Source organism: Diadema setosum, chromosome 20, assembly GCF_964275005.1.
Source record: "Diadema setosum chromosome 20, eeDiaSeto1, whole genome shotgun sequence".
Lineage (NCBI taxonomy): Eukaryota > Metazoa > Echinodermata > Echinoidea > Diadematoida > Diadematidae > Diadema > Diadema setosum.
Window position 1 is genome coordinate 29,042,129 of NC_092704.1, and position 27,599 is coordinate 29,069,727.

Consider the following 27,599-nt stretch of genomic DNA (forward strand, 5'->3'; position numbering starts at 1 on the left):
TGGCTACGAATGTACTTGCACTGCTGCTCCTACTGACAGTTTCCCAATGCTGTAAGTATACTCATCTTACTCCTTCTATCAACACCACAAAGCGTTCACTTTTCATTAAAATTTACCTGAACTGCCGCTCATATACTGACAGTTCCAATGCTGTTAGAATATTTCAATCATTCTATAATGCCACAAAGTGTTCATTTTACGTTCTCCATGTCTTCTTATGCTTCCTTTTTTCCGTGTTTCTTTATCACCTAGCGAACAACGTTAAAATGATCCCACATAGGAACCTGTAAATATTTATCATTATTATACACATTACTTCTGTAAAATGTACGAAATGTGCTCTTTGCCTCGGCAGTTCTTTTTGATGGAAATGTAAGCTATAAAAATAAAAAAAAATTATTCTTTATAAGATTATGATTCAGATCCATAATTGTCTCTAACGTAACCGCGGCAATTGGAAATTTGGAGAAAACGCATCAAATACGTTATCAAAAATCCTCTTGAATGGTTGCGGGGATGAAGAAATTCATATACGAGTTGCCCAGCGGAACAGGATGTGCCATGCAAAAAAACCATAGTAATTTGACATTTAACTTGAGTGTAAAAACCAACTCGTCAAACCGTTATCATACTACGATACTATCTTACAGGGTCTTCCAACATTAACTGCGATTTTGAATCCGGTCTCTGTGGATGGCTGCAGTTAGCCGATGATGACTTTGACTGGACCCGTAAGAGTGGCGGTACCCCGTCGTTAAGCACCGGCCCTAGCGGCGACCATACAACCGGCAGTAAGCACATACTGTATTTATTGCCTTTTCGTAGGTAAGGCATTTGCACCTTATCGGATATTATCGGACAGGCATAGTGTTCATTCTTTAAAGACTGACCCCTGCCTTTAATATCAACTTTCATATTCGTTGGGTCTTCCAAGCAGCAGGACACAGTTTCACCGGAATTGAGTGTGGAAAGGAAATAATGGGAAGCAAAATAATGTTCAAAGTTTTTTTTTTTTTTTTTAACATAATTCTTCCTCAATTCACGTATAAGTATAGGTATTACTTGATATGATGTGCATTTGTGTAGCCATGTTTTCGCTACTTATGTGTATGCTACGCTTACCCTCAACTCGCTGTTCCCTTCATTTTCTTAACTATTTTATTTTTATCCACGTATGATAACGGATTGTCTTCTGACTCTGTATGAATTCTTTTCCTTTTCTTTTCATCTGTACATTATCATAAAACATATGTGTCAATTATCTCAAAAGTTCCATCTCTTATTTGTTGAATCTCACGACACTGATTCCTTATGATCTACCAATAGTATGGGTCAGAGGTATATAATCATCGTTCTGTACTATACATACAACATACAGATTTGGGCATTTTGCGTGCACGTCATTTGCACACACATGCACGTATAATATACGTAAAGCTTAGCGAAGTAAGAAAAAAAGCGAAGTTTCTCCACCAAAGTGAAGGACATAATATGTACAGAAAAAGGTTTCTTACATCATGGGAAACACGTTAAACGAATGTGAAGTCTATCTGTGTTGATATTATTTGAAAAGCCCTTCAAAGTTGCATCAATGGGGATATGCAAATATGTGATAGCAATAATCATCTTCAAACAGCTATAGCTCGTAGTAATTGACGAAAACCACATCCCCTTCCCTTTTTGTCTTGTTACTTATTCTGAAAGCTGATGAAATATAGTTGTGGTTTGATGTGTAATCGTGAGGCTGGAAAAAAAACCAACAACATAAACTTATGAAATTCCTATCTGAAAGGAAAGGATATGAACCATCAAAACGACGTCATCAAATTTCAATTTCATTCGAACTTCATTCAAATTCTCTCAAACTTCCGCTTTTCTGTTGATTTATGTTGTAGCTGACAATAAGCTATTGTGTCGTTCAATCTTTTATTGAAAAACTGGATCGCATTTAGAATTTTTGTTAAAATTGAAACTTAGGCTTGGATCTGTAATGAGGGATATTTTGTGCGATACGTGTAGATGTAGAATCATCACCTTTATATCCTCCGTAAGATATTAGGCTCAAATTCCTGTTTTTTTTTTGTTTTTTTTTTAAGGAGCATCTCAAAACTTACAATGAAAATCGTCTAGGTATAGAATCATGGATTAAATGGGTCAACCTTGTCAGTCTTGACATACTAAGTCTAGTTTTATTTGATTCTACTTTGCAGACGGATATTACATGTACATCGAGACATCTTCTCCGCGTTATCTCGGAGAAGTAGCAAGTCTAAAGAGCCCCGCGGACATGACTTACACATGCTGCTCGTGCTTGACATTTTGGTATCATATGTACGGTGACACAGTCAATTCACTAAATGTCTACAAGTCAGTACCACCGACAGATACTGGAAAGAAATTAATATTCTCACGTTCTAATACTAGCAGTAACTCTTGGCTTGAAGCACAGGTAAGTTATGACAAGGATGCTTAGCAAGATTGTATACTTACGTTCATAGATGTATGTTTGTGATATGTATGAGGGAAGATGTATATGATGTATTATAGCAAATAGATGCTAAATTATGCCACAACGTCGTCAACATCTGGTAACAACCACTCTTAGCATATAAGCCTACACTAAAATATCACTGGTAAATGTATTGTCAACAATTTGTCAGATCCTCCTCTTTGATAAGGCTCCGTCACAAACGCCATTAAGAACTGCTACGAACGCCGTACGAACGATTTTTAGACAATTTCGTAAGATCTTCTTAAGAAGGCCGTACGAAACCAGCGTTCATAGACCGTTCGTAAGTTCGTAGCCTGGTCGATGGTCTTGTCCAAGATTTTTTTTTTTTTTACTTCGTATGAAACCCTCTCTTCGTAAGGCGTCGTACGAACATCGTAAGAACTACGCAAAATTTTGTAGGGTCGAGAGACAATTCTGGAAGCCTTAAAATCTTACGATGATTGTAAGAACGCCTTGAGTCGTTCATAGATGGCTCTTACGTCTTTCGTGAGAATGCCTTACGAACGGAGATTCGTAAGGCGTTCTTGAGAACAACTCTTCGAGTTTGTAAGGTGTTCGTAAGGGACTCGTAAGGCGTAGGTACACGATTTGTTCTTGTGAATTAAACAACATTCGTACGAAATTCGTAAGAAGACCGTAAGAATCTTTGCCCAATCTACGAATCTCTACGAACTCCAGAATTCGTACGAACAGTGACATTCGTACGAATGCATCGTTCGTACGAACCTTTGTGACCGTAGCTTTATTGACTAGATAGCCCAGTTGTATCACATCAATCATGTACAGGACTCGGAGAAGTAGTGAATACAAAGCTGTCATGTCATGTATGAATTATACAGATAATATACACATATTGTTTTAGTTTCTTTCTGTTGGGGGAAATAACACTGTAGTTAATCTTCAGCTTGATACCTATCATGACATCTTGAGCATCTTTTTTTTTTTCCAGTTTAACAACTAATTAGCATTATCACCTAATCAGCTTATGAACAGTATGCATGTTAAGTTTAATCTAGAAAACTCATAATGAGACATGAGCTATTAATGTTGAGCTCATGGGCCTTTTTTGCCTTGTGTAACGCTCATGGACCTGATTTGGCTAATGTCGGTCTCGTAGAAATAATTTGTCTTTTAAATTTCGAGCTGGTGAACCGTACAACTCGTGGGCTTATTTTACTTGCTGTCGAGCTTGTGGACCTTGTCCACTGTATAGTGTCTGTCTCGTGGGCTGTATAGCACGTGGACCGTATGACTGGTGGGCTGCATGACTGGTGGACTATATGACTCGTGGGCTGTATAACTCCTGGGTGTTGGTCTCGTGAAGTGTGCACCATGAAACCATCTACTAGATTATACCAGTGTTGAAATTCGATTACTATGCTAATTATGTTATTATTATTATACTTGCATAATTTGGAAATAAAAACTGATACACGACCTACCACAAATGAGTTTTATAAAACTGTCATGATGAGAATCCTATAAAATGGGTAGAATGGTTTACAGCTTAGCATGCAGTCACAGTGCCTGTATAGTATGAAGCATGGTTACCTTTAAACGAGATAGAACGTGCAACATCACGTACTTTTTCATTATCCAGGTCTTCATTTCCGGTCGCACCCTGCCAACGTACATTTACATTGAAGGTGTATGTGGGAATAGCTACACAGGTGATATCGCCATAGATGACATTGTGATTTCTGACGGAGGCTGCAGCGGACCAGGTATGTTTGTGCACCCATAAAGAGTAAAACAAACAAATAAACAAACAAAAACTTCATGTACGTCTTCGAGACTGAAATGACGGCTGGAATAATGTAACAAATGATGTGAAAAATCTATAAAAATTGCGCAGACTGATCAAAATCCTTCTTGACGACCACTTGCACATTTCTCATATAAGTGTCAGCAATTTTCAAACGTCGTCAAATGGTCGTCTCAGAGACACATCCAATCAATATGTGCGTTTGTTATCCCTTCTGATCAAACAACTACAAAAACAACTGTTCTCCAAGTGTCTTTTCAGTCAAACCTGCAAAGTGAGTAATAATCCTGTCAGGAGTCACAAAAGACACATTGATTGCAATAGACCACCCGTCATATTTGCTGCTCATATAAGGTATCTTATTGTGTATAGTCCTCAGTAGAATGTTGTTTATTTGCTTGTACTTGTATTAATATTATATACTTGCTTGATTTATTTAACGCGTCCAGTCAAATGGGAATTAAACCGTTAGGAGCAGGCTATACCACGTGATAGAATGTACCTCTGAAGGACTACGCAATGAGGGTAGAGTGCCTTGCCCAATGCCACAGTGGAACCATAGACCTCAATAGTAAGAGACCGTGGTCCTTAGTAATAAAGCCTCAGAGACGCCCATTCTAGTCTTACCGTTACAATCAGTTTCTTATCATAGTTTTCAAAGAGGATACTTATCGTTCCTTACACCTCGCTATCATTCTGGCCCAACAGCCCAAAACATCGACTGTAACTTTGAATACGGTGTCTGCGGATGGGAGCAAGAAACGGATGATGACTTTGACTGGTCACGAAACAATGGAAGTACTCCATCGTTTGATACCGGACCAAGTGGAGACCATACAACTGGCTGTAAGCTCTTTGGGTCTACCTTTCCGTAGATTGAGCATTGGTATCACATTCCCTAAGGATGCTCTTCTTAATGTAATTTGTTGTTGTCTATTGCAATTCGAAAGTGAGTGAGTATAACGTTGGTGATAAGCTGCACTGATAGGAAAGTCTTTATACAAAGAAGATGATTTCCGTTACTTTTCATTCAGGCCCGACAGCGGTCATATGTATATCGTGCATAATGAAATCAATATAATAAGGTGAAATTAATGCATATATTTATATGTAATATATATATATATATATATATATATATATATATATATATATATATATATATATATATATATGTGACCGTGCACCTCAAAACGAACATAAAGTCGCACACACTGATTTTGCGTGAGGACTGAAAATAAGTGAAATGGGTCAACCTAGCCGAACTTGACTTTTTCATATTTTCTGAAAGTGCGGGTCTTCTTTTACATTATGCTAAAATTTGGTATCATAAAACGGGCAGAAAAGTGTGTTTTTTTATCAGTTTATCTCTAACATTTTTGGTAGAATAGTGTGATTAGGTGTGTCTTTAGAATCCCTTTTTCATTTCTGAAAAACCTTGTCCACACTCTTCACTTTCAACTCTGATAACTTTTGAAAGGATAGTGCTACTGCTTTGAAAGTTGGCATTAATTATGGACAGAATGTGTTAATGAGGCATGTTTAATTTCAGTTTAATCTGATAATCCCTTCATTGTTGTTACTCTGGTGGGTTACTTCCTGTTTTTTGTCCCATTCATCGCACAGCCAGCACGGTTTGGTAAAGATTAAGCGCTTGAATAGACACTGTACTTCAGAGCCTCTTTTCTCAGTTCACACTTTTCCTGAGTTTGTGCTTTCTTTCCAATATTAAGGTAGGTTAGGAAAGTCCATTTGATTTGAGTTATACATCATTTTAAAGCTTAAAGTCTGCTGTTTCAGAATATGGTCTTACCTAAAAATTCATGTCTGGCGACTTTTTGTTTGTTTTGAGGTGCAGGGTCACATATATAATATATATATATATATATTTGTGTGTTTGTGTGTGTGTGTGTGTGTGCGCGCGCGTTTAATATAAACGTTGTGCTAGTGTATGTCCTGTGAGTGTGTGTGTATGGTATATCTACATATCTCCAAAATATCTAGAATGACCAGCACAGTTTAACTCAGAAGATTCATCCAAAATGATTCATACCACTAAGACAGTTGTTAGAGTGTACGCATTATTGACATAAAGCATGACTTCCAGTGATCACACACGGTCCTCATCTTCCAAGTCCCTTTGAATATACAGTGGACTACCATTATAACGAAGTCCTCAGGACCGGCAGTTTTCTTTCGTTATATCGAAATTTCGTTTTACTGAACAAGTAAACAATGAAACTGAATACAGTGGATAATGTTGCGGTCTGAATTTTTACTTCGTTGTAACCGGAATTTCGTTATAACCGAGTTCATTACAACGGAAGTGCACTGTATACGATTCATTTCATTTCTTGAAAGAAGGCATTCGTCTCTACTTCCACTTGCAGACGGACATTACATGTACATTGAAACTTCTTCTCCGCGTTCCTCTGGAGATATTGCCCGTCTAAAGAGCCCCGCCTACTTTTCCGCCAACACTAACCAAACCTACTGTCTGAACTTCTGGTATCATATGCACGGTGGCACGATCAGTACGCTGAATGTGAAGATGTCAGACGCAATGGCAAATTCTACGGTCATGTTGTCCACACTATATGGAGAACAGGGCAACATGTGGAATGAAGCAAGAGTAAGTTATGACATAGTTGTTTTTCATTTAAATACGTAGTCTCGTTTATTCGATTTTTTTTTGCGTATTCATAACATCGACATGACAGTTGAACGGATTGTGTAAACAATCATATAACTAACTGTAATGAATTTTAACCCTAAATGTAATACATCTTAAACCTAAATGTAATAGCGACCCTAACAAACCTAAGTGTAATACAAAGTACATTTTAACGCTAAATGTAATGACGACCCTAAATGTAATAAATTTTTACGCTAAATGTGATGACGACCATAAATGTAATACATTTTTACGCTAAGTGTGATGACGACCCTAAATGTAATAATGACCCTAAATGTAATATACATTAACCTTAAATGTTATACCAACCCTAAATATAACTAACAATAATTCTAAAACGAATCTTATATATAACTAACAATAATTTGAAAATAATAATTTGAAAACTAAATGTTATAACCGGAGACAACCATAAATGTAACACATGTCAACCCTAAATGTAATAACCACCCCGAATATAATATCCACCCTAAATGTAATACATCTTAATCCTAAATGTAGTACTCGTATACCCTAAGTGCAATATCAACCCTAAATGTACTACATTTTAATGCTAAATGTAATAACAATCCTGAATGTAATACACCTTGATAACCGGAGACAAGCCTATATGTACATAATACATGTCAACCCTAAATGTAAGTGCTTTTTGACATCTCAATGTAGTATCCACCCCTTTTCGGTATGAGGAGCGGACTCTCATCCAGGTATGCACTCATAGTTTCTGTATGAGTATGTGTGATGTCCCGAGAAACTTGTTCCGACTACATTCAGTTACACCCCTTACTTCATGAAGAACCTCAAGGGTACGTTTTCAAACTTCCAATTCTCAAGGTTGATGTGTACAGCTACTACCAGTTATTCAACATCATAATGGAAGGCATACGCGGAAGCAGCTACACAGGAGATATTGCCATAGATGATATTTCCCTTCAAAGTGGGTCCTGCCCACCGCAAGGTATGTAACTTATTTATTACACACATAAAAGAACAAACGCATATCATAAAAATTCAATTCAATTCAATTAATTTATTTTCATTCTTCTTTTTTAACAAAAATAACTCAGAATAAATCAGGAACTAGTTCCTATTATTGTTATAACATAAACATTCATTGAACTGTGCAAAGGATAAATAATAGTTAACAAATAAAGATATACATGCATACTTTCAAAATGCAAAGTTATGTTTAGAGGGGAAAAAAGAATTGAGAGGTCCTCTAAAAAGCATGCTTGTATAAGGATTCTATTTATTGTGAATTTATCCTGTCGGATCGCCTTCCCTATCTGTAATGATCTCTTCCTCTTCCTTATTCTTTTTTATTTCTCCTCAAATCTTATAGAAAGGTTAACTCAAAAAGTACTTTGAGTATCACCTTGAAAGGTATGTCATTCATGTATCATGACTGTCCTAAAGACGACAGATCTAATGTATCAGTGAGATCAGTCAACCGTGACGGCAGTATGACGTCATTGTCGGAATCACATTCTCAATCATTTCTCATCAATGGAATGAAAATTTTCAATGAAATTTGCATCATGTAGTTCAAATAAAGTTGTATCCATTCATGTTTTAAAATGTATCTGTAGACGGCATTGAGGTGCGCGTACGCGCGTTGAAAGTTTAACATGCTCCAATCAAGCTCAAAATTGTTCTGCATACGTTTCAGGTCTTTTCGAGCATTGATACAAAGTCGATTGACGCGTATGCGCGCGCGCGCATAATTATACGGATCGGATGTCCTAGACGTCAAGGAATGATTCTACGAAGTTTCAAGTTAATCCAAGTCAATATGACGTCATACAGGCCTGTCAGATTCGAAATTCAAACACAGTGCTATCGTGTTTATGGAGTTTGAATGCAAAATTTACATTTTACTTGCAGCAAGAGGCACAACATTTGGTCTCACAAAAGACACGTTGCTTAGAGTTGTGTGTTTAGATTGTGTACTGACTAAATGCATACTTCTGGTTCTTATAGCAGCATCATTTTGGTATAGTTCGTTTGTTTGTTTGTCTGCTCGTTGCAAAAAAAAACACGTACATGTTAGTAAGAAGGTCACCCACGTAATCGACGGCTCCAAGTATCTCTGAAGGACTAGGCAATTAGGGTAGAGTGTCTTGCCCAATGGCACGGTGGAATCGAACTATGGATCTCAATAGTAAGAGAACATGGTCTCAGCAATTAAGCCTCAAAGACTCCCTTTCTGGTCTAACCGTTCCAATCAGTTTGATATATCATGGCTTTCGAAGACGATACTTATTGTTCATTATATCTCGCTATCATTTTGACCCAGGCCGAGACATCGATTGTAACTTTGACTACGGTGTCTGTGGCTGGGAACAGGAAACGGATGATGACTTCGACTGGTCACGAAACAACGGAAGTACCCCATCGCTTAATACCGGACCAAGTGGAGACCACACCACTGGCTGTAAGCTATCTTGGTTTGCCCTTACGTAGGTTGAGTATTGGTATCGCATTCCATGATGATTACTCTTCTTAATAATTATTTTAGTTGTCTCTTGTGCAAAAAAAAAAAAAAAATCTGTGAGACTATGAATAGTAGAAACGGTGTGTGGTATACAAACAGAATAACTTCCGAAAGTTTTCGTACTCCATTTTTCATCCTCTTACGTGTACGTTTACGTTTCTAGAATTATGAAGCGAGTTCAGATTTCCCTTTCATGTTTATGTTAATTCATATTATATACATAAACATAAGCATGACATGAAAATCTTTGTATATATATGTATATACATATACATATATATATGTATACAATTATACATATACATATAATATAAATTGCCAACAGAACCTGCACGAGAGACGTGGCTGCGAGTGCAAGTTTTGTTGGCTTTATATTTAAGTGTCCTTGCACCATCCCGCCATGTTCAGGTTTAGTCCAGTGCTGTCACTATGTGTGTGTGTGTGTGTGCGTGTGTGTGTGTGTGTGTGTATGTCTATATGTGTGTATGTGTACCAATTATATGGAGGTGCTTGTGTTGACGCTATCTACATTAAAATGTACCGGAAGATCAAGAATGCCAAGTACAGTTTTACTCAGCTAAAGATGCATTCAAATGATTCACAAAATTCTCATTACAATGTGTGCATATGATTTTCTAAGTGCTGAAAATAGCATCTAGACACCGCTTACAAGTACGATATTTGGTGACTTCCAATGGTATATAAGTTTAAACACCCTAAATAATATACCTCTTCACCTACCTATTTGATGATTTGAAGTGTGCCTCCATACTCATTCACGTGCTGAGATATCGAAAAGCCATTATAGTGCCAAGGAAAATAAAGTATAGAATGATGAGCACGCTGCCTCTGCCTCATTGGAAACGGCATTAATTGCGCCTTCATCTCCCTACGAAAAAAAAAGAAATCCCCTTCACATCTGTATACTCTATGAGATTTGGTTAATACTCTTCCAGTTTATTTTTATAGTGCTATATAGCTACGCAATTATCACCCCTTTTTTTAATGGATGTACTGCATTTTCCACAGTAGATCACCATCAGCCCGGTTTTGCAGTTACTTTGATGTGCGATGGACATTTTTAGATTTATTGTTCATAAATTTGACATTTTTGTGCTCTTCAGCTCACTTTGTTAAATACTGTTCAACAAGTTCTACACCCAACAGCCAGGAGCCTATACGCATTTTTTTTTTCAAATGTATCGTTCATGAATATATATATGTACATATATATATATATATATATAATATATATATATATTGTATATTGTATATCATATCATATCATATCATATCTCACTTTCCCTTGCAGATGGAAATTACATGTACATTGAAACTTCTCCGCGTTCCGATGGAGATGTTGCACGTTTTAGGAGCCCCGCCTACCTAGCTAATAACACTAACTACTGTCTGACATTCTGGTATCATATGTACGGTAACACGATCAATACGCTGAATGTGATAATGGCAGACACAATGGGATATTCAACTTACACGTTGTACTCAATGTATGGAGAACGGGGTGACATGTGGCAGCGAGCAAAGGTAAGTTATGGCAGAGTAAGGTTGTTTCTTTTAAAAACATTTTGATTCTTCGTCCCGTACGTGTATATATATATATATATATATGTATATATATAATTATATATGTTTTTACTTTGATGAAATTTCATGAACCAAAGTCCCAGAAAGTGGACCAAAAAGTTGCCTAAACTATCACATAACTATATTTTAACTTTTTCACAATTATATATATATATATATATATATACACATTTTGTGTATACTGACATCAAAGGACTTAACCACAACATGGCGGGGCGGTGCAAGGACAGTAAAATGTATTGACAGCAAATCTTGTACATATAGACGTGGCTGGTGTTGGGTAGCACAACATTACAATACCACACTCAGCACCAACACAATCCTGAAGAAGGGCATTTCGCCCGAAGCTTGATGATTAAAGGCGGCATTTCGCCCGAAGCTTGATGATTAAAGGGGTGCTACCCAACACCAGACACGTCTATATGTGCAAGATTTGCTGTCAATATATATATATATATATATATATATATATATATATATATATACAGGCATATAAAGCACTGGATGAAAGGTACCATACAGAAAATAGCATGAATGATGAGTGCAAATCAAGTCAAATACCTGTCTAGTACAAAGGTTATAAAAACGTAATAAGCATAGTATCAATGATTCTCTTTGGTTTGAAAATGTATGAAAAATTAACATGTTTTTTTACATCTATTCCCATCACAATACAATGGGCGGAAAACGTAAAATGATAATACTTGAAATCATCCCGATCAGCCGTCATCTCATCTGCTGAAGAGCCCTTATTTATCATCTTGGGAAGAGTTTAATTTTACAAAGCGATCCAGTGAGCAAGAAGGTGCTGCTCACTGAATGAAAGAAGTAAAGACAAAGAATTATTAACACGAACGCTGCTCGCCTATGAGGCGAAAAGGATACCAGCATATGTCATGCAACATAACAATATACAAATTGAATTTGTATTATTTTGAATACTTTAATCTTAGTTTGAATATTACTTTGGATTACAATGTGTCTTTAAAGCAGTTCAGGCTACTCTCTTCACAAGTCAAACTTAAATTCGTAATATCCCCTGCAGTTGAAACGTAACACGTAATATGTAACACTTGGCCAAGTAGGGCGGACTTGAGTGGTTCACAATCTACAAGCTTTCTTTTTTAGTGGACCTCTCAATTCTTTTTTTTTTTCTCAACTGAAACATAACCTTGTATTATTTTTGCAAGTATGCATGCATTACCTTTATTTGCATCATTTGATATCATTTGCAAAGTTGTATGTATACGTTTGTGTTATAATTCCTTATTTATACTGTGTTGTGTTCTGTTGGAAAAAAAGAGAAGAATGAAAATAAATGAATTGAATTGAATTGAATTGCCTTCATCCTGTCGAAACCCACAGTTTCGGTATGAATACTATACTACGTGTGATGTAGCATGTACAATTTTTTTTTCCCCCAGAGGTAATCACGATCCATCATACTTTATCAAAAAGCTCAAGGATACGTTATCAAACTTGCAATTTTCCAGGTGGATGTCTACAGCTACTTCCAGCTATTCAATATCATAATGGAAGGTGTACGCGGAAGCAGTTATACAGGAGATATCGCCGTGGATGATATCTCACTTTCCAGTGGATTCTGTCAATATGGTATACGTATAACAATATGTACAAACGTAAACGCACAAACAGATACCATCAAATGGCAAACAATGAAACAAACCAACATGCTCAGTTTTGTTTTGTTTTTTTTGGTTTTGTTTTGTTTTTTTAAGTCGCTAAAGTTGGTACGACTACGGAAGAATCTGAAATAAACTGGCTTAGACGTGTTAGATATGCGTGAGGATTGCTCCAGTTTTAGGGACGCAGTGACATAGGAACCTTTGACGAATGTTGTAAAACTATTGTGAAATCGTTTAAAATTGCTGGTAATGAATGTGAAAAGATATGTGTCAAGTAAGCGTTTTTATTCTATGATACAATAACGCCGTTATTTTCGAAATTTAATTCCTGGCCAGTGGAATACTTAATGTAAACTTTCTGTAGTTATGAATTTATGATACTGCTTCTCTTTTAATTTTCACTTCTCATGTTTTATGCAACAATGACGTTGTTCATATCTATTATTCGTCTCTGGAAAGCGAACATGGGAGATCATATGTTGATGTTTCTGATTATGATTTCTGATGTTTCTGCACTGTTATCACTTTTTTTTTGCAATAACAAAATAAATTCATTTTCATTTTGTTTTTGGCGTGTTATATTTTCTTTGTTCCCTGTTTTGTGATTGTTTCAGAAACATCCCTCGTTTAGTAAATAAGGGTCTCAAAATGCAGCAGTCACTATACTTCTTCACGTGTTCTTTTCTTTCTGGGAAAATCACAGTGTCCCGCAGAGCAAAACACAGTGCCAACACATTATAAAATATATTCGCACTGTTAAATTAGGGTGTTTTAACAACGTGAACGCATTGTGAATCATCAGTTCACAGTGTAACCTTACAAGAAAGAAACACAGTGTGTGTTCACAGTGTTTAACAGTGGGAAGATGATTTCACACAGACTGTGGTGTGGTTTTCACAGAGTGTTCATATAGTAATGCTTTATTGCACACTGTGAATTGATGACTCACTTTGTGTTTACACCGCTAAAACGCTCGAATTTAACAGTGTGAAGAGATTTCACACTGTGTTTCCCACACTTTGGGACATTGTGTTCTTTCCAGCAGGGAAAATGGATCATTATCAATTACATGAACTCTTTGTCAAAACTACACCACGGTGTGGAATGATATTCACATTTTTAAATTCGAGCTTTTTCACATGAACGACTATTTGAATACACTGGGAACAGTCTGTGGTCTTACCAGCACGGTTCTGTCATGTTTTATTCTTTTCACAACCCCAATTTAATAGACATACGCTCCTCGATTGCCTCGATTAAAGCAAAGATGTTAACTGCTAAAAATGTGCTTATTGTCGTTTTTATGTAATATATTGTGTCTCTGTCCTCGACACAGTCATTTGCGATGGCAATTCATTCCAGTGCTCCAATGATGAGTGTATACCAGCTTCGTGGAGATGCGACGGATGGAGCGATTGCTCAGACGGCAGTGACGAATTTGGATGCGGTATTTCTCTCTTTTCTTTTCTTTTTATTCGTTAACCTTTGTGATACATCCGCGTATTTCACATATCATAGATAAAATGTGCATACCAATTACTGTAAATCAATCTTTTTTTTTTTCAAAGTGCAATATTGAAAGGTATATCATACAAAAATGTAATGTACCAGGCCTGAGAGGTTCTGGTTAAAACTACGTACATGATGTGACTTCGACAGCGCTATGTTCTGAGAGGTGCAGCCCCAATTTTAACCGGTGCCTCGAACAATGATCTGGCATATTTGTTGTATATCCTTCACAAATTATTTCAAGACTAACAGCAAAGTAAGTTGGATTTAATCACTGTTTGAAGTTCATAAAGTTCATTTCTTCTACTCACAACATTACACGCGCCAGTAGTGCATGCGGTGCACGATATCCATTCCTCTGGTGCGTGAAAACCTAACTAGTCTTCTCTTGGTGGAAAAACCGCTCTGCATTCGTGTCAATGTAATGAGCGGATGCGACACCATTCCATATACTAAAGAGTGTGCGAGTGACGTATTAGAGATAAGTTTAGCAAATTACCAGCGTGATATATGTATATAATATATTACTATTTTCCTAGGGAAAGACTCTCTGACTGGACAGGATTTTCATAGTAGTAAATAATGTTTCGACCAGAGGACAAGAAATAATTTGTTAGGAATATAATTACGTATCTAACTTCCATAAATGATAAAACTATGTTGAACATGATAAAATCATGTGGAAAGATATGAAATGTCACATTATTTTTCCAGCCATGCAATGTTAAAACTAAAAGTAATGTATCACGGGTAATATACTGTTATAATATGTTCGAACATGAGATACAAAACGGTAGGCGGGTTAATGTAGTTTTATAAACGCATTGTATTTGAGTTGTTTGATGATGTTAAGTTTCATCACTTGAACGGACAGCTTATCAGAACGAAAATTTTATCTTTACTCTTTTCTTCCTCAGCTGGCGGATTGTCTGTTTCTACTACTCCTGGTAAAGTTGTTAGTTCTTCCTTCTTGTCACAGCATAATATATTTCAAAGCTGTCCCCCTCTCTCTCTCACTATGCATTTATAAATTGGCTGCTACTCGAGCCCTTGCAATGATTCTCTTGGTGTTTTTTTTTTTTTTTTTGTCTGACATTTTATTAGGATAGTAATTCAATACACGTCTTCTACAGTGTATCCTGTATCTTTCAGTGTGATCTCCTGCACCAAATAGGGAGCTTTAGATTTTAAACGCGCGGACGTTCAAAGAGAAAAAAAAAAACATGATCTGAGCGTGCGCAGTAGCTTGATCCGCGCTACTGCGCACGCTCAGATCATGTTTTTTTTTTTCTCTTTGAACGTCCGCGCGTCTAAAATCTAAAGCTCCCTATTAACGCGCCGAAGACGCGACTATAGACACATATTGGTTTGACTCGAAACTCGCTTACTTGCACGGAGTTTACACCATTAGAGATTTGTTACTCGGTCTGTAAACTATTTCAGCACACACGTGGCATATCCAACGAATAAGCAAGACACGGTTTTTCTGAAATACGAGATTAACCATTTGAGAAATACGAGAAACACGAAAGGGTACTATACTCCTTATATATCTGACGTTCAGAAATGATTAAAAGTGCTGAAACACCTTAAGCAACATTTTTTCCCCCTGGCAAGGATAAGAGACTTATTATTACAATGTTGTTGTGTGATTATAGTCGTGTATTATCGTATATAATAAAGGTTACCTTCATATGTCAAAACGCAATATTATATACTACAAAATGAAACAAAGACGAGTCTTTGTTGTTGCTTCGAATCTTTTTCACGTTGATCCTTGTAGGATATCATAACTGTGGTAACTGACAGTTTCAGTGTTACGATGGATCCTGCATATCAGATTATTGTCAATGTAATGTAATGATAAACTGCAACGATGCCAGCGAGGAATATTAATACATTTTTTTTTTATCAGTACCCTACAAGAACTATGTTATACAAATACCTCCACGTTTCTCACGTCACGATTTTGTCAAATTAACTATATGGTTTCATTCTTCCTTCCCTTTACCAACACTCAGCTAGGGATCGTATCATGCAAGTATGACATGTGTAAGAATGTACTGTAAAGATTCTTGTGAGCAATTTGTAAAAAATTAAGCGATAGAAATGGCATTGTGACGATCAACCTTAGTGATGGTGGATTGTAACTTGAGCTTCACTGAGCCATAGATATCTGATCGAACAATCCAAGCAGATTAAAGGTGATGGACAGGTATGGCGAGGAGTCGTGATTTTTCTTTTTTCTCTTTCTTTCTTTCTTTTTCTTTGGGGGGGGGGGGGTTCTTTTATGTGCCAACAAGTACCAATTGTCCATTTAAAGCAGGCAGCTATTAAGGACAGAACCCGAGCTTTCCTCAAAACTACACTTTAAGCTCAGACCTTGTCATGCGCATGTCATAGAAGGGCATCGATATAATATGAATGAGGTAGTAAAAGGAAAGACAGTTTCTTTTACTTCTGTATGCTCAAATTGTACTCTCACAGGAACACCACGAGTGGATGGAGTCCGTTTGATCGGACCTCAGTCCGGCGAAGGTCGAGTGGAAGTTTTCGTCAACAACCAGTGGGGAACAGTATGCGATGATGGCTGGGATATAAATGACGCCAATGTCATCTGCAAGATGCTCGGGTACAGCAGCGCCACGTCGGCACCGAGAATGGCCCATTTCGGCCAGGGGAATGGGCCGATCTGGATGGACGATGTCGCATGCTCTGGCTTGGAGACTGACATCAACCAGTGTTGGCACAATGGATTTGGCCAGCACAACTGCCATCATAGCGAGGACGCTGGAGTTTTTTGTGACACCAGTAACGGTAAGCGGGGAAATCCGCAAGTCAGGATGTATCTTAGAATGGCATACTTGTTTGATTTTCTTCTGATAAACAATTAAAAAGAAATACACAATTTTTGTAATTTTTTGAGTCTGCATGTAGTCCCTCTGTTCTTGATTACCGATAACCTTTTACTTGTCACATTCATTTGCTATCCATAGATGTGTGTGAAATTTGTGCAAATTTGACTTATTAGCGCATAAAGGGTTAACACATTAGAAGAGCCAGCGAAATGGGAAAAGCAACAACAACAACAAAAACAACAACAAAACGTTGCGTTCCCTGTCTTCTTGCTCAATGATACTTCCCTTGTCTTTTTGTTTTGTTTTGTTTTGTTTTGTTATGGTGCGTTGGAAATATTTCCTTCATTTTTTTTTCAATTTCCCTAAATGTTATATACTCAATCAAAATGTTAGTCTTATCTTATTTGTCACTGTGGAAAGAAGACAAAGAGAAAAGGACGTAACGTAATTATCGGTACTATTGTCATAGCATATTTCAGAAAAAATTTAATTTAAATTTTTATTTAAAGTACGACCATGTCAAATATCAGTAATATCGAGGTGTTACACATTTACACAAGAGTGATGTTTAATCTCACATTACCAGACAAAATAATGTGATAACCGGCCACCAGAAATTGCATCTGTGCTGCCGTTACATGTACTGCTTCACGGGATAACAATTGCATAAAGGTGGCTTCATCCATTAGATCATTACTGTTCAGTTAATGATGATAAAGAAATAGGTGTACTTCATGGCATGAAAACCATTCAGTGAAATTCCAATCGTAAACAGAACGATGTTTTTCATCCGCTTATCCGGATTTGAATGGAATTAAAATGTAGGGCCACAAAGAGTTTTAGTTTATGTTTTTATGTGCCAGATATCACATTGATATTTCAAATTATAAAGAAAATAATTAAGGATTTCTGGGACGAATATTATACCAGTAGTAACTAGTGCTTTTTAAAGCTCAGTTAATTGGTAGAACACCGGGCTAGCAATCTGGAAGTCTCGGGTTCGAATCCCGATAGAATCCCATTTTTTTACATAGGGCCCTAATCAAAGAGCTGCATCACTTTAGTGATCCCTTGCATTTATCCAGAAGTTGAATAATCCTTTCAGGTTTATATCAGGTTCAGATCTTTATGTGCCATGGTGGAAACCACTGTGTGCCACGTTATTCTGAGACACCAATCTATTCATGCTTTGAGAAAACATTTTGTTTTTAAAATCTATACAACTTCTATAGATTTCTGTTAAGCTGAACATTATAGTGAGCAAAGTTGTAGAGAAAATGTCAAGCTTTGCTTTAATGTAAATCGTATGACGAATCTATGATTGGTTTTTCTTTCGAATGACCAGTAGCTACATTACTGTAAAGGCATGACTTTTGCACACAAAACAGTGACAGAAACTAAGAATTTACACACAAATTCAGCAGGGAACACCGCTTGATAGTCAATCACCACATAAAATGCAAGCTGTATGTGATAGGAACAAAAGCGCAAGAAACGCTTTCGTTGTACTGCGGCCTTAGGCGATTTATGGATCGGTTTGGGCGGGTTTGTGCGTTTGAGCAGAATATGCGAAGTTGCCAGGCCGTCCACTGAGGCACCCATATTTAAAAGAGTTAAGTGTGTGCGTGTGTGCACACACAAAACACACTGCTATAGCTCCTGACCATTCGAGCGTTGAGAATTCCTGTAAGGTATTCCGTGACAGACACTGTACTAGGGCTTTCTATACCTCATTCGGTAGAGCACCGAACTAGCAATCCGGAGGTCTCGGGGTGGAATCCCGATGGAGTCCCGTTTTCTTTGGTCATTTCCCCACTTACAGAAAATATAAAGGAAATACCAAGTTCAGCATATGATGTCCTATGTATTTTGTATATTGCGTAGAATATCACTCCATCGAATGACCCTTAGAATGTTCAAAAGAAGAGGTACGTAGGAATTGAGCTGTTATACCTATGTGCCAAATGCCACAGTGATAAATCGAGTATTTAAGAAATTATGGCCACAATGCCCCCCCCCCCCGGACCTATATGGGAATGGTCAAAATAGCTCGGGCTTTGTAATAGAGTTAAAAGATCATGGTTCCATCTGTTGGTCTATAACGAAGACACGTATTGTTCCTTATAAGATTATACCTCGCTATCATTCTGGCCCAACAGCCCAAAACATCGACTGTAACTTTGAATACGATGTCTGCGGATGGGAGCAAGAAACGGATGATGACTTTGACTGGTCACGAAACAATGGAAGTACCCCATCGTTTGATACCGGACCAAGTGGAGACCATACAACTGGCTGTAAGCTCTTTAAGTTTACCTTTCCGTAGGTTGAGCATTGGTATTATACTCCGTACGGATGCTCTTCTTAATGTAATTTGTTGTTGTCTATTGCAATTCGAAAGTGAGTGAGTATAAGTTGCACTGATAGGAAAGTCTTTATGCAGAGAAGATGATTTTTGTTAGTTTTCAGTTTTCATTTAGACCCTACAGCGGTCATATGTGTATCGTGCATAATGAAATCAATATATAATAAGGTGAAATTAATGCATATATATATATATATATATATATATAATTTTTATATATATATGTATATATATATATATATATATATATATCAGGGCTCCACACTAACTTTTTTTTTGGTGGCCCGATGGGGCCACCTAAATCATCAATTTCAAAATTTTGGTGGCCCGAGAGAAAAATTTGGTGGCCCGAAAAAAAGCAATAAAAACATTGAAAGTCCTTTTTTTTTTAAAGAGTCAAATATTTAAGTTTTATCATAGTAAGAATTGGAAGCTGGACAGATAATAACCTCAAAATTTCTGGTGCTAAAAGTTACGAATTTATTGACATACTTTTCAAAAAAATTTGGTGGCCCCTGGCCACCAGGCCACCGTTAGTGTCGATACTTGTGTGTGTGTATATATATATATATATATATATATATATATATATATATATATATATGTTTGTGTGTGTGTGTGTGTGTGTGCGTGTGCGTTAATATAAACGTTGTGCTAGTGTATGTCCTGTGAGTGTGTGTGTACGGTATTATCTCCAAGATATCTAAAATGACCAGCACAGTTTAAATCAGAAGATTCATCCAAAATGATTCATACCATTAAGACAGTTGTTAGAGTGCGCTTTATTGGCGTAAAGCATGACTTCCAGTGATCACACACACATGCTTCATCTGACCTTACAAGTCCCTTTAAAAATACAGTAGACTACGAAGTCCTCAGGACCGATCGAAATTTCGTTATAACTGAACAAATAGACAGTGACACTGAATACAGTGGATAATGTTGCGGTCTGAATTTTTACTTCGTTGTAAACGGAATTTCGTTATACCGTGTTCATTATAACGGAAGTGCACTGTATACGATTCATGTCACATTTTAGTGTCAAAGTCGGTGTGTTCTGTTAACAAGGAAGACGGTGATTGCTTGCTCCTGTTTTCTAAATGTTGAAAACAGCATGAAGACACTGTTTGTACTATACTTGGTGCCTTTCGGTACTATACAAGTTGAACCCCCATGTAATTATAATGCATTTCCTCACTAAGCTATAGCTTAGTGAGGATCATCACATGATCACATATATGTGATCATGTGATGTGTGCTTCCATACCAAATCGTATTGAACGCCAATTCACATTCAGATGGCCAAAACTCACCATTAGGCCCCTGCCCTTGATAATGAGAATGCTGAGAGTGGATTTTTCTTTTGGAAACTTCCCCTTCGCATTTTCCTTACAAGAAGCACCCACTTCATATCTCCATCCTCAGTAAAACTTTGTTGATACTTTCCTTATTCAACGTAGTTCTTTGCTAAGAAGTATTCATTCATAGTTTTCCATGGAAGAGATGCAAAACTAGGTTATCAAATTTCTCGCAGTAGAGGACACCAGTGTGACTTCATGGTCAGTCTAGTAGATTGAAAGTTTTATTCCAAATTTACGTAAATTTCTCGTGCTACCGTACTAAAAGAATACACTTGAAATACTTGGTCTCTAGCAGACTTCTTAAGATACTATTCAACCACCAGCAAGTTCGACTGCAGTAATCCCAATCGTAATCTCACTTTATTTTATTTTTTTTGATAAAAATCTATGAAATTCGTAAATACAGTACGTGTAGCGTCTTTAAAGAAGACATTTGTCTCTGCTTCCACTTGCAGACGGACATTACATGTACATTGAAACTTCTTCTCCGCGTTCCTATGGAGATATTGCTCGTCTAAAGAGCCCCGCATACTTTTCCGCCAACACTAACCAAACCTACTGTCTGAACTTCTGGTATCATATGCACGGTGACACGATCAGTACGCTGAATGTGAAGATGTCAGACGCAATGGCAAATTCTACGGTCATGTTGTACACACTATATGGAGAACAGGGCAACATGTGGAATGAAGCAAGAGTAAGTTATGACATAGTTGTTTTTCATTTAAATACCTAGTCTCGTTTATTCGTTTTCTTTCTTTTTTTTTTGCGTATTCATAACATCGACATGACAGTTGAACGGATTGTGTAAACAATCATATAACATTTTTTTTTCTTTAACTGCAACTGTTGACCGTGCATCACAAAAAAAGTCGCATGCCACATTTCTTACTAGGTGAAATTATTTCGCCTTGTCAACTGTGTTTTTGCACCTTTTTCCGGAATACTAAATACCCCCTAATAACCCATCATTTCATCATCTTGGATGAGCTATCCAAGACAAAGACCAGTAGAGCAAAAAGATTGACCCTATCACATAGACCAAATAAAGATTGTTCGAGCGGTGATAATGTTGCTGCCCACCATAATATGAACTCTGACCAAATACCACGGCACGATGTAATTTACAGATAAAGAGTTCTCTATAGACACATCCAAAAGTTGTGTCTATCTATGACAGTTTCGACGACTAAATGTTATGACAAACCTGAATGTAAAACACCTTAACCCTAAATGTAATACATCCTAACCCTAAATGTAATAATTTTTAACTCTAAATTAAATATCCACCCTAAATGTAATACATCTTAACCCTAAATGTAATAGCGACCCTATATAACAAACCTAAGTGTAATACATTTTAACGCTAAATGTAATAAATTTTTACGCTAAATGTGATGACGACCATAAATGTAATATATTTTTACGCTACATGTTATGACGACCCTAAATGTAATATACATTAACCTTAAATGTTATACCAACCCTAGATATAACTAACAATAATTTTAAAACGAAACTTATTATAACTAATAATAATTTGAAAATAATAATTTGAAAACTAAATGTTATAACCGGAGACAACCATAAATGTAATACATGTCAACCCTAAATGTAATATCCACCCTAAATGTAATACATCTTAATCCTAAATGTAGTACTCCTTTACCCTAAGTGCAATACCAATCCTAAATGCACTACATTTTAATGCTAAATGTAATAACAATCCTGAATGTAATACACCTTGATAACCCGAGACAACCCTATATGTACATAATACATGTCAACCCTAAATGTAAGTGCTTTTTGACCTCTTAAATGTAGTATCCACCCCTTTTCGGTATGAGGGGCAGACTCTCATCCAGGTATGCACTCATAGTTTCTGTATGAGTATGTGCGATGTCTCGAGAAACTTGTTCCGACTACATTTATTTACACCCCTTACTTCATGAAGAATCATGAAGAACCTCAAGGATACGTTTTCAAACTTCCAATTCTCAAGGTGGATGTGTACAGGTACTACCAGTTATTCAACATCATAATGGAAGGTTTACGCGGAAGCAGCTACACAGGAGATATTGCCATAGATGATATTTCCCTTCAAAGTGGGTCCTGCCCACCGCAAGGTATGTAACTTATTTATTACAAACATAAAAGAACAAACACATATCATAAAAATTCAATTCAATTCAATTCAATTATTTTCATTCTTTTTTTTTTTAACGAAAAATAACTCGGAATAAATCAGGAACTAGTTGATATTATTATAACATAAACATTCATTGAACTGTGCAAAGGATAAATGATAGTTAACAAATAAAGATGTACATGCATACTTTCAAAATGCAGAGTTATGTTTAGAGGGGGAACAAAGAAATGAGAGGTCCTCTAAAAAGCATGCTTGTATACTGTGAACCACTCAAAGGATTCCATTTATTGTGAATTTATCCTCTCGGATCACCTTCCCTATCTGTAATGATTTCTTCCTCTTCCTTATTCTTTTTTATTTCTTTTCAAATCTTGTAGAAAGGTTAACTCAAAAAAGTACTTTGAGTATCACCTTGAAACGTATGTCATTTATGTATCATGTCCTAAAGACGACAGATCTAATGTATCATTGAGATCAGTCAACCGTGACGGCAGTATGACGTCATTATCGGAATCACGTTCTCAATCATTTCTCATTATTGGAACGAACATTTTCAATGAAATTTGCATCATGTAGTTCAAATAAAGTTTTATCCATTCATGTTTTAAAATGTATCTGTAGACGGCATTCAGGTGCGCGTACACGCGTTGAAAATATAACATGCTCCAATCAAGCTCAAAATTGTTCTGCGTATGTTTCAGGTCATTTGGAGCGTTGATACAAAGTCGACTGACGCGTATGCGTGCGCGCGCATAATTATACGGATCGGATGTCCTAGACGTCAAGGAATGATTCTACGAAGTTTCATGTTAATCCAAGTCAATATGACGTCATACAGGCCTGTCAGATTTGAAATTCGAACTCGAACAAACACAGTGCTATCGTGTTTATGGATTTTAAATGCAAAATTTACATTTTACTTGCAGCAAGAGGCAAAGCATTTGGTCTTACAAAAGACACGCTGCTTAGAGTTGTGTGTTCAGATTGTGTACTGACTAAATGCATACTTCTGGTTCTTATAGCAGCATCATTTTGGTATAGTTCGTTTGTTAGTTTGTCTGCTCGTTGGAACTTATTTGGCATGACCAGTCAAAAAACCACGCACATGTTAGTAAGAAGGTTACCCACGTAATCGACGGCTCCAAGTATCTCTGAAGGACTAGGCAATTAGGGTAGAGTGTCTTGCCCAATGGCATGGTGGAATCGAACTATGGATCTCAATAGTAAGAGAACATGGTCTCAGCAATTAAGCCTCAAAGACTCCCTTTCTGGTCTAACCGTTCCAATCAGTTTGATATATCATGGCTTTCGAAGACGATACTTATTGTTCATTATATCTCGCTATCATTTTGACCCAGGCCAAGACATCGATTGTAACTTTGACTACGGTGTCTGTGGCTGGGAACAGGAAACGGATGATGACTTCGACTGGTCACGAAACAACGGAAGTACCCCATCGCTTAATACCGGACCAAGTGGAGACCACACCACTGGCTGTAAGCTATCTTGGTTTGCCTTTACGTAGGTTGAGTATTGTAATCGCATTCCATGATGATTGCTCTTCTTAATAAATTTAGTTGTCTCTTATGCTAAAAAAAAAAAAAAAAAAAAAAAAAATATGTGAGACTATGAATAGTAGATGGTAGAAACGGTGTGTGGTATACAAACAGAATAACTTCCGAAAGTTTTCGTACTCCATTTTTCATCCTCTTACGTGTACGTTTACGTTTCTAGAATTATGAAGCGAGTTCAGATTTCCCTTTCATGTTTATTACATACATAAACATAAGCATGAAATGAAAATCTTTGTATATATATATATGTATATATACATATATATATATATACATATATATATATATATCTATACAATTATACATATACATATAAACTAAATTGCCAACAGAACTTGCACGAGAGACGTGGCTGCGAGTGCAAGTTTTGTTGGCTTTATATTTGAGTGTCCTTGCACCATCCCGCCATGTTCAGGTTTAGTCCAGTGCTGTCATTATGTGTGTGTGTGTGTGTGTGTGTGTGCGTATCTGTGTGTGTGTGTGTGTCTATATGTGTGTATGTGTACCAATTATATGGAGGTGCTTGTGTTGACGCTATCTACATTAGAATATACCGGAAGATCAAGAATGCCAAGTACAGTTTTACTCAGCTAAAGATGCATTGAAATGATTCACAAAATTCTCATTACAATGTGTGCATATGACTTTCTAAGTGCTGAAAATAGCATCTAGACACCGCTTGTGCGATATTTGGTGACTTCCAATGGTATATAAGTTTAAACACCCTAAATGATATACCTCTTCACCTACCTATTTGATGATTTGAAGTGTGCCTCCATACTCATTCACGTGCTGAGATATCGAAAAGCCATTATAGTGCCAAGGAAAATAAAGTATAGAATGATAAGCACGCTGCCTCTGCCTCATTGGAAACGGCCTTAATTGCGCCTTCATCTCCCTACGAAAAAAAAAAAAAATCCCCTTCACATCTGTATACTCTATGAGATTTGGTTAATACTCTTCCAGTTTATTTTTATAGTGCTATATAGCTAAGCAATTGTCACCCCCCTTTTTTAATGGATGTAACTGGATTTTCCACAGTAGATCACCATCAGCCTGGTTTTGCAGTTACTTTGATGTGCGATGGACATTCTTAGATTTATTGTTCGTAAATGTGACATTTTTGTGTTCTTCAGCTCACTTTGTTAAATACTGTTCAACAAGTTCCAAACCCAACAGCCAGGAGCCTATTTTTTTTTTTTTTCAAATGTACCGTTCATGAATATATATATATATATATATATATATATATATATACATATTGTACATTATATCATATCATATCATATCATATCATATCTCACTTTCCCTTGCAGATGGAAATTACATGTACATTGAAACTTCTCCGCGTTCCGATGGAGATGTTGCACGTTTTAGGAGCCCCGCCTACCTAGCTAATAACACTAACTACTGTCTGACATTCTGGTATCATATGTACGGTAACACGATCAATACGCTGAATGTGATAATGGCAGACACAATGGGATATTCAACTTACACGTTGTACTCAATGTATGGAGAACGGGGTGACATGTGGCAGCGAGCAAAGGTAAGTTATGGCAGAGTAAGGTTGTTTCTTTTAAAAACATTTTGATTCTTCATCCCGTACGTGTATATATATATATATATATATATATAATTATATATGTTTTTACTTTGATGAAATTTCATGAACCAAGATCCCAGAAAGTGGACCAAAAAGTTTCCTAAACTGTCACATAACTATATTTCAACTTATTTCACATATATATATATATATATATATATATATATATATATATAAAGCACTGGATGAACGGTACCAGAAAATAGCATGAATGATGAGTGCAAATCAAGTCTAATACCTGTCTAGTACAAAGGTTATAAAAACGTAATAAGCATAGTATGAATGATTCTCTTTACTTTGAAAATGTATGAAACATTAACATATTTTACATCTATTTTCATCACAATACAATGAGAGGAAAACGTAAAATAATAATACTTGAAATCACCACGATCAGTCGTCATTTACTGAATAATCCTTATTTGTGATCTTGGGAAGAGTTTGATTTTACAAAGCGATCCAGTGAGCAAGAAGATTCTGCTCACTGAATGAAAGAAGTAAAGAAAAAGAATTATTAACACGAAAGCTGCTCGCCTATGAGGCAAAAAGGATACCAGCATATGCCATGCAACATGACAATATACAAATTCAATTTGTATTAGTTTGAATACTTTAATCTCAGTTTAAATATTACTTTGAAGTACAATGTGTCTTTAAAGCAGTTCAGGGTACTCTGTTCACAAGTCAAACTTAAAGTCGTAATATCCCCTGCAGTTGAAACGTAACACGTAATATGTAACACTTGGCCAAGTAGGGCGAACTTGAGTGGTTCACAATCTACAAGCTTTCTTTTTTAGTGGAACTCTCAATTCTTTTTTTTTTTCTCAGCTGAAACATAACCTTGTATTATTTTTTCAAGTATGCATGCATTATATTATATATATATATATATATATATATATAACTTTATTTGTATCATTTGATATCATTTGCAAAGTTGTATGTATACGTTTGTGTTATAATTCCTAATTTATACTGTGTTGTGTTCTGTTGGGGAAAAAAAAGAGAAGAATGAAAATAAATGAATTGAATTGAATTGAATTGAATTGACTTCATCCTGTCGAAACCCGCAGTTTCGGTATGAATACTATACTATGTGTGATGTAGCATGGGCAACTTTTTTTCCCAGAGGTAATCACGATCCATCATACTTTATCAAAAAGCTCAAGGATACGTTATCAAACTTCCAATTTTCCAGGTGGATGTCTACAGCTACTTCCAGCTATTCAACATCATAATGGAAGGTATACGCGGAAGCAGTTATACAGGAGATATCGCCGTGGATGATGTCTCACTTTCCAGTGGATTCTGTCAATATGGTATATAACAATAATGTACAAGCGTAAACGCACAAAACAGATACCATCAAATGGCAAACAATGAAACAAAGCTCAGTTCTTTTTCTTTCTTTTTTAAGTCGCTGAAGTTGATACGACTGCGGAAGAATCTGAAATAAACTG

General features: G+C 36.5%; 1 protein-coding gene and 1 long non-coding RNA gene across 2 annotated transcripts in view; both read left to right on the forward strand.

Annotated features, from left to right (window-relative positions):
* The first annotated feature begins 667 nt into the window (after positions 1 to 667).
* On the forward strand, positions 668 to 4,236 carry LOC140244055 (uncharacterized). The gene is made up of 3 exons (XR_011902264.1): positions 668 to 791; positions 2,211 to 2,449; positions 4,113 to 4,236. It is a non-coding gene; the product is annotated as an uncharacterized lncRNA (long non-coding RNA).
* Positions 4,237 to 4,796: 560 nt separating this feature from the next.
* LOC140243581 (MAM and LDL-receptor class A domain-containing protein 1-like) overlaps positions 4,797 to 27,599 on the forward strand; it is a 44,981-nt gene continuing 22,178 nt past the window's right edge. The window contains exons 1-15 of the mRNA XM_072323248.1: positions 4,797 to 4,848; positions 4,986 to 5,123; positions 6,668 to 6,909; positions 7,807 to 7,930; positions 9,269 to 9,406; positions 10,779 to 11,034; positions 12,579 to 12,685; positions 14,054 to 14,164; positions 16,714 to 17,043; positions 19,244 to 19,381; positions 21,266 to 21,507; positions 22,813 to 22,936; positions 24,318 to 24,455; positions 25,850 to 26,082; positions 27,338 to 27,458. Coding sequence (XP_072179349.1) covers positions 4,797 to 4,848; positions 4,986 to 5,123; positions 6,668 to 6,909; positions 7,807 to 7,930; positions 9,269 to 9,406; positions 10,779 to 11,034; positions 12,579 to 12,685; positions 14,054 to 14,164; positions 16,714 to 17,043; positions 19,244 to 19,381; positions 21,266 to 21,507; positions 22,813 to 22,936; positions 24,318 to 24,455; positions 25,850 to 26,082; positions 27,338 to 27,458 — 2,494 coding nt within the window. The remainder of the gene's footprint in view (positions 4,849 to 4,985; positions 5,124 to 6,667; positions 6,910 to 7,806; positions 7,931 to 9,268; positions 9,407 to 10,778; positions 11,035 to 12,578; positions 12,686 to 14,053; positions 14,165 to 16,713; positions 17,044 to 19,243; positions 19,382 to 21,265; positions 21,508 to 22,812; positions 22,937 to 24,317; positions 24,456 to 25,849; positions 26,083 to 27,337; positions 27,459 to 27,599) is intronic.